Here is an 8,927-nt window from a genome sequence, read left to right as displayed (position 1 = left end):
CCTACCTAGCACGGAAAAATGAAAGTCGCTTTGCAATTAATGTGATTACGTCAACTTCCTGTTTGTTTGCAAGTTGTATTTTGTTGAATGAAATGAAAGTTTCTTATTCTTCCAAAAAAAAAAAAACAAAAAATTATTATCATAATACTCGCCGACTGGATGAGAACCTGAACAACATAGTAAGCAATTAATATTCTCACGACTTATCAAACTGAGTGGTTACCCATCATCAAGAGTGGAGCCAGAAAATTCATCGAGGAGTGTCAATCTCAAATAATAAAATCATCGCAAAACAAGATAAATTTATCTAATAACATAAAATCTTTAGTAATAACTCATATATGTCATTCCAATACATTCATAAGCATTCATCTCTTGAAATATTTTTATAATCACTTCATTATCAACAATATCAAATTTCAGAATTTAGATATTAAAGAAATCATATAAACATTATTTTTCTTAATTTGAGATAATAAAGAAATCATTTTAAAAAAAAGTGGTTTTGGGTTAATAATTCTTAAGTTATTAAGAGAGAGAGAGAGAGAGAGAGAGAGAGAGAGAACAAAAGGAGAGTTATAAGAGCTGGAAACTTCAGTCAGAAGGGTCAAATTTTAAGAATGAATTATAGACAAAAGGTAAATATAAACAAATGCAGAGTTATTTAGAGAACTTCAGAAGGGTCAGTTGACCCTTGTGGGCCTTCATTGGCTCCACCAGTGCCCATCGTAAGGACTTTGATGGTGATCTTCAGTCAAAGTATACATGTCAAAAGAAAAATAAATAAATGATGTTAAATACTCTTATTTTATTAATGATTCATATATATTTCCAAGCTGGTGGAAGAATATTGTCTATTTCATAAGACGACTTTGACCCTTTTTTGTAAAATTAATGACGGATGGAAGATTTATTTAATATATTGTTGTGTTTGGTAATTGGAGAAAATTTATCCATATTCGGCTCATAGTTGCTTTGTACTTTTATTTGTTCGTTAATAATATACCATCACTTATTTTCAAAAATGACAGATGGAAGGTATATATGTGGCATGATCAAATTAACAGTCAAGGAAGGTATATACAATATAGAATTAGTGCTAATCAGTTTTCCGATATTTTTATTTATGAACAACTGAAAATAGGCAAAAAAAAGAATAAATCAATGCCGTGCAAATTTTATGTTATCTATGAACAACTAAAACCATACATGTTATAATAAATTCTTAGAGTTCAAGATCCCAGTTTGGTTATAAATTCTTAGAATTCAAGATCCCAGTTTGGTGCAAAGACTTTAAATAATCTTTTGATGATCATTATGCCTGAGGTGATTTCTGGTGTTCAAAATGCCTTTGTTCCTGTCCAGTTCATTACTCATAATCTCTTACTTTTGGGCTCATGCATTCAGTCAACAAAAAAAGACAAATAAAGGAGCCAAACGTTGTTGTGAAGGGGATGCAAGATTGGACCGAAATGCCCCTCCATATTAAAGTAATTTGACGAAAAATTGGAGATTATCTTTAAATTGCTTAGAATTGAAACTACATTGACAAAATTGATTAAATTGAAACGACAATGACCAAAGTGGTAAAAGTAGCAAACTACAGAAACCAAAAATGACTTTTTGTCATATTATTATTTACTTGGTGAATGGAAAGATAATGAGTATCTTAGAAATAATGATAAGTAAAAAGATAAGATTTTATTTTTTGAAATTTCCATAGTAGATAGGAAGATAAAGTTAGTGGGACGGGAAATTAAGACATGAGTTAAAATAGCAGCACTCAAATAATATTATTTAAAACACGTGAATTGCCATTTCCTTCTCTGTTTCTTATCTCCAACATCTTTGAATCCACTTACCACCCGCATATTTGTTTTCACTTTTTTCTCTTTTTGTGAAAGGACATCGTAAGTCAACTTGAGGTGACTGCTCTTAAGAAAAGGGCACCCCAACACATCCAAAGGACAAAATAGTAGATTGTTTCTTTTAATGGTTTGTTTTTTTTGTTATTAATTCAAGTTCTCAAGTTTTTAAATAATATTTTTTTTTACATTAATTTTAATTGGTTAACACATGTTTTTATTTATTTTTTCATGCCAAGTGACTGAAAATGCAAACTTTGTAGAATAGAGTGACTAAATTGGCTAAACTTTTAGGAGATCAATTTTCATTTTACCATTTTTACTATGTCACCCTGTTCCTCTCTTATTTTTGTCACACCTGTCCTCTCACTTATCATTAATTAGCTTATCTTTGAATTAAAAAAAATATTAAAATTAATAAAACTAAAACCCAGCAGCCCAGCAGCGCCAAGCAACCACCCACCCGCCCAACTCCAACAACTGAGAACCACAACCATCCCACAGTCTCTACCACATGCCTTGCTCTCTCTCTCTCTCTCTCTCTCTCTCTATATATATATATATATATATCTCTAACTCTCTCTCTAAGTGAAGATGATCTGAGATCAACAATCTTGATCTGGTTCGGGAATTTTATGAGAAACAAAGGGAGGCTTGGGCGGTGGGGGCAAAGTTGGTTGCTGGTGAGGTGGGGGTGGTTGTGGAGAAGATGAACGAACCAGGTTTTGAAAAATTAATTTATTGAATATTAATAAAAATTAGTAGACTTAAAAAAGGAGTCTGTTAAGTTAAAGGACACGTGTCAAAAGAACAAGGAGGAAACAGGAGGGCACCTAGGAAATGGTAACAGGAAAATTGAACTCATAACTTAGTGGTAAGACTATTTAATTTCTTGCATATTAGTGGTCTCAGGTTGAAACCGCAATTACACCTTTCCCCTTCCCCCTCTAAACATTGACCCAAAAAAAAAAAAAAAACTAAACTCGAAACACAATGACAAAAATATATGAGTGCTGCTAAACGAACCCTAAAATTAACTGAATACATCCTACTACCAAAGTATTTATTGAATTACTAATTTACCCTAATATAAAATGACCAAAAAGGATATATGGAATAGTGAAACAAATATAATTTTAATAAATTCACCCTACTCACCATATTTAACCCTAATCAAACGTAGAGACGTTTTTGTATAATTTTAAGGGCCCTTGATGCTTTAAAGTTTTAGAGCTTCCTTACAAACACAACGAAAGACCAGTGTTGGCATTTCTCCATGTACTTGATTCTTCCTGATGCGAAAGATGGGCAGCCATATTTGAATGAAAAAGTTTGTTTCGTAGTCTCACTTGGCTCAACATCATCCATACAATAAAGTTGATGTGGATGACTTTGAAATCCTAGGGTTTAGACTTTTCTTCTAACTTAAAAGCATCCAAAATTCTCAAGGATTTCGGACTGGTGATGATGCATTTCACTAGTAATTTGACAGAGATGTTTGAGTCCCCTCCACATATTTCAAAGAAAATCACATGGATTTACAAGAATCAAGCTTTGAATTGAAGGAGCTAGCAAATCTACTCCCACAACAGCTTACAAAATTAAAGATTTTGATGCGAACCCAAAATCTGAAAAGAGGGCACGAATTCATGTAAAAAGAGAAACCTAGTTTAGGATTGGTATTAGGGTGTTGTGTGATAGAGTGTATTAGGGTGTATCCATGACATTTTTGGTAGTTAAATAGGGTGTACTTAGCTATTAATTTTACATTTTGATTAAAATATTATAATGTAATTAGATCATAGATTGTACTTAGTTAATTTTAGGGTTCATTTAGCAGCACTCAAATATATTCCAAATTAAAATACAATGACTAAAAAGATATTTAATAATTTGTCTTTCTATGGAAGGGTTTTATTTATTTATTTATTTGGTTTCCATGTATATATATTCAGTGTCATTTTGTAGTAAATGTCTTTTAGTGGTGCTTCTCTTTGGTAACTGTCGGGTATATATATATATATATATATATATATATTTTAGGCGAGGGTTTTTATCTTAAAAATCTCGTTACCACCCCCATATGAACACCCCGTGATATGAACAACCCCATTTTTGGTGTGTGATAATGGTATTCAATCCACAATTCCTAACACAATTTCCCCCTTTTGTTTATATAAGATATGAGTGCAAAATGCCGTTTTTGGAGTGCTAATAATTGTTTTTAACGCATCAAAATTATATATATTTTTAATGATAATTGTAAGTGTAATTTTATTTTATTTTTGTTATTAGCATTTGGAAAAGGGTTCTTTTTATCCGTTTATTTTATTTTATTTTTTTTGATAGGTTGGTTTTCTCGTCTTATAAGTCCAATAAATGGGGCTGTTTGCTTGACTTATATTCATGTTCCTGTCAACTCACAAACGCAGGAGGACAATTCAAAAGAAGGATGAACGTTTTCACAAAACCGATTCCTAAAGCATCTGTTGGCTACCCGTGGGGACTCAATCACACAAACTCCTAAAAAAATTAGTACGTACAGATCATATATTTTTTTTTTTTTTTTATATAAATGTTTTGGCATTTCTTCTTATCCCTAATTATATTTTTTTCTTGGCTGGCTTGTTTTGAATAATTGGGTTTTTGAAAATAACAGAACGACTACGTACAATCATTGACCACAAGGAACACGGGGCATTTATAGGTGTGAGTAGTCATTGGGCACTTGTACTGGCTGGTGCAATAGTCAAAATCTAAAGTGATAGCCATTATGTACATTTTGTAATTTTCTGATCAATACAAGCATACCTTTCATCAATAAATTTTTTTTATCTATTCGATGTATTTTAATTATTCTTTTTTATTCTTTTTTTTTTTTTGAGAAATTCTATGATTGCATTCATAATTCAGCCAAAAAAGCCATTAGCCACAAGGAGCCAAAACAAATTAGCCACAAAGGGCGATTACAATAACGGAGCGGTCGAACAACAAAATTAAGACAATCTGGTGCGCCTCCACTAACGATCACGCAGGATCGAATAAACTCTAGCATAGGCATTCTAACTAAGATTGCAAACTCAGAATAATCAAAAATAGACAAAGCTTGAAAAAACCAAGCCATAATAATACAAATAAAACTCTCACAAAGGAGAGATAAAAAGCTCTCACAAAGGAGAGGTGAAAAGCTCTCACAAAGGAGAGGTGAAAAGCTCTCACAAAAGGAGAGGTGAAAACTCACAGAGAACCTACAGAGAATAATTAATCTATATATATAAAGCAAACCACAGAGAATGGTGAAACATTCAAAATACCAGAAAATGCCATTGGTTAATTCAAACATTAATAATTAAAATTATTAATTAAATGAGGATAATATGGTAAATTCACATTTTTCATACTAAAAAAATTAAAATTTAATACAAAATCAGATAATAGGTCATATTTTTATGAAACATAACTACCCATATTATCTTTTCTTAATTCTAAAAAAAAAACAAAAAAACAAAAAAACCAATTGGCCAAGGGCTAGTAGCTTTTTAAAGTTTAACTTCTGTAAAACTTGTGGTGCTTCCACTTTCTAGTTTTTTTTTTGTTTTTTTGTTTTTTTTTCTAAGAGTCTTGTAATTTAAGTAGTTAAGAGTATTTATCTATGTATTCGATGTTCTAAGTTCAATTCCTTTTTCTCCCAATATCTCTTGTATAATAAAAAAAAGTAATGCAAAAAATGTACAAAAAAACACGTAAAACTAAGACTAAGAATCACAGTCTAATTCATTGTACTTTTGTGTTTTGTTCTTGTGGTTTATTCGTATTGCTGTTCTTTTGTTTCTGCCCACTGCATGTTGAATAAATCTTGTGTTGTACAAAGGACTATGTTTACATAGGAGGTCTTCTTTAACAAAACCTGAGAGGCGTTGGTGTGCTCCTTTGTTGGGTTGTGTTTTACTTTAGTTTGTTTATTTGTGTTTCGTTCCCGTGGTTATTCGTCTCGGTGTTCCTTCGGTTCTGCCCATTGCATGCTTAACAAGTCTCACGCTCTACAAAGAATTATGTTTACTTGGAAGGTCTTCTTTGACTATAACCTGAGAGGTGGTGTGTGCTCTTTTGATGGGTTTTCTTAATTTGTGTTTGTGGGTTGGGTAGATTTATTTTAGAGGTGTTTATTATGTGATTCTAGTTTTGTTTGGACTATATTAATGGAATTGATCTTCTCAAAAAAAAGAATTACAGTCTAAATTAATGAAATATACACAAAAAGGTTTCCTTTCAAATCAAATATACGCATCATTGTCCCACTTTGACCATTCAAAAAACCAACAAAAAAATAAAAATAAGCAGAAAAACGCGTTGCAGATTTATTAATTCACTAGTAGATTTATTAATTCATCTGAACATACAGGTTTAACTACAAAAAATATATATATATATATATATATTTTATTCTGTTGGAACTTGTTCAGCGTTGGCCAACTTATGTCTGTAAAATTTCTAGACCTTGTGGTGAAGGGCAACATTAAAATAGCAGCCCCCATAATGTAGAAATCCTCCACGTGTAAAATCAGTACATCCGTGCTATAAATACCCATTCCTTTTCTCTCAATACCTCCACAACTGCCCAACACTTCTCTCTCTCACTCAAAGATATACAGAAATATATCTCTTTCTCTCTCTCTCTCTCTCTCTCTCACTCTCTCCCCCAATAGCACCTACACGGACTTCAATGGAGGCATCTAATGGCCATGAAATACCCAAAGTAGCAAGCATCAAAACACTAGCTGACTCAGCTTCCTTCACTGTTGTACCTTCTGAGTACGCCTATACCAAAAATCCTAATGAACAAGGCGATGCAAACGACCCAGAGCATTCAATCCCCATCATTGATTTTTCCCTTCTCACGTCGGGATCACCTGATCAACGAGCAAAAGTGATCCAGGAGCTGCGCAGAGCTTGCGAGGAATGGGGCTTCTTCCAGGTATATACCTTAATTTGTTTGTACATGTGTACATTTATAGTAACGGGACTTATGTTGTTAGACAAATACTTAAGTTTACCTTATAATATCAACAAAGTATTTGTCAAACTGTACCTACAACTCTCATGATGAAAGCTAATTAAGCATAAATTATGTATGGGAATTATTAGGTGACCAACCACGGTGTACCAAAGAGCCTGATGCAATCAATGATCGACGCGTGTCATAGATTTTTTGATCTGCCGGAGGAGGGGAAGAAGGAGTTCCAAACAAGGAACCTGTTGGATCCAATCAAATGCGGCACCAGCTTCAACGTCGAGATTGAAAAAGTTCATCTCTGGAGGGATTACCTCAAGGTCATAACCCACCCTGAGTTTAACTCACTCTACAAACCTGCTGGATACAGCGAGGTTTCACTGGAGTTCAGCAAACGAACCCGAGAAGTAGCCACAGAAATATTGAAGGGAATATCAGAGAGCTTAGGTTTGGAGGCTGACTACATAGCAAAGGCCATGAACTGGGACCGTGGCTTACAAATTCTGGCCGCAAATTACTACCCAGCGTGCCCACAGCCCGATAAAGCCATCGGTCTACCTCCTCATACCGATCATGGACTGGTGACCCTCCTCATTCAGAATGAGATGGGTGGCCTTGAAGTCAAGCACAAAGACCAATGGGTGTTGGTGAATGCTGCTCCCGGAGCTTTTGTTGTTAACATTGGTGACCAAATGCAGGTACCAGAATAACACCCAACTTTTTTTAATCCAAGACCCATCTTATCTAAGAATTACAATCTAATAATTCTCTACTTATTTTCATAAATTAATGGTACCCATTATTTATGCGCATGGTTAATTTTTTGTGGCAGATTTTGACAAACGACAAGTACAAGAGTATATGGCATAGGGCTGTTGTGAACAACAAAGCTACAAGGATATCAATAGCTGTGCCCCATGGACCCTCACTGGACACACCAGCTTTACCAATCCCAGAGTTGTTAGAGAGAGAAGGCCAAGCCCCAAAATACATTGGAATGACATATGAGAAATTCATGGAGCTTCAAGCAAGCCCTGCTGGCCTCAAGAAACCTTGCTTAGATCACCTGCGGGTCAAACATAACTGAAGCTACAGCCTACGCATATATGCATATTCATTAGAGTCCTCTTATTGCCGTGAATAAGAGCTTTGTTGCTCCTATACATTGTCTTGATCCGATTCTGAATTCATGATATTTCGCAGTGAGACATTCTCATCAAGTATCGGATATATATAATGTAACCCTAGCACATGTTACTCGAGATTCGAATTTTACTTGTATCTTCTGTACTTTCATAATATTATATATGTTTATAGCTCTAACTATGCCATTTAGTGTCCCGATTTAATTTACTTTCAATTATATACCACAATCTCTGGTGTAAGAAAATTAACGGGATAGTGCAATGATTACTTGAGAACGTGACTACTGAAGAAGCAATAGCGGAACTAGAGCCTATATATTTAAGGGGCAGCAATAGCTGACATTTTTTTTAATATATAAATTGCACACAAATTGTCAAGTTTAATATAAAACGTAAAAAGAGTTTCTGAAAATTGGGGCACAACCACTTCTAGCCTTGAAACTGGGGAAACATTATTTTGCTATCCTCGGTCAATAACGCTTTGATATTGTGACACGCGTGTTAACACTTCTACATGACATAACATTATAGGGCCGGAATAGTAAAACAGTGCTATCCATGTTGTAAATAAGTTTTTCTTGAATTATGTGGCTCCTCCTTTGTGACAAAGGCTTCTTGCTTGAGTTGTAAAAAAGTATCTCCAACCGATGTGTCAAAAGTACTGCATAGACATTTAACTGCTAGAAATAACATCTCACATTACTCCAACCGATGTGTCAAAGCTGATGAATGAAGGCTGGAGGTTGAGATGTTATTTTTGACATCCCAAAAGCAAGATGTCAAATGAATATTTTATTATTATTATTATTTTTTTTTAATTAAAAATAAATCAACACCAAAATGTAATAAAATAAGAATTTAATTTGACATATCGGCTGGAGTGTAAAGCTATGTAAGATGTCAAAT

At 33.8% G+C, this 8,927-nt stretch overlaps 1 protein-coding gene across 1 annotated transcript; it reads left to right on the top strand.

The window, feature by feature from the left end:
• Positions 1-6,466: 6,466 nt before the first annotated feature.
• LOC103335905 (2-oxoglutarate-dependent dioxygenase 19-like) lies at positions 6,467-8,199 on the top strand. Its single transcript, XM_089054977.1, has 3 exons — positions 6,467-6,840; positions 7,011-7,574; positions 7,709-8,199. Exons 1-3 carry the CDS (start codon positions 6,589-6,591, stop codon positions 7,961-7,963), a joined length of 1,071 nt encoding a protein of 356 aa, XP_088911103.1. The 5' UTR covers positions 6,467-6,588; the 3' UTR covers positions 7,964-8,199.
• The last annotated feature ends 728 nt before the right edge of the window (positions 8,200-8,927 follow it).

The sequence above is a fragment of the Prunus mume genome, linkage group LG6 (assembly GCF_029339155.1).
Source record: "Prunus mume cultivar Tortuosa linkage group LG6, ASM2933915v1, whole genome shotgun sequence".
In the NCBI taxonomy this organism is placed as follows: Eukaryota; Viridiplantae; Streptophyta; class Magnoliopsida; order Rosales; family Rosaceae; genus Prunus; species Prunus mume.
Note: the sequence above shows the minus strand (reverse complement) of the source record. Positions and strands in the feature narration are given on the sequence as shown.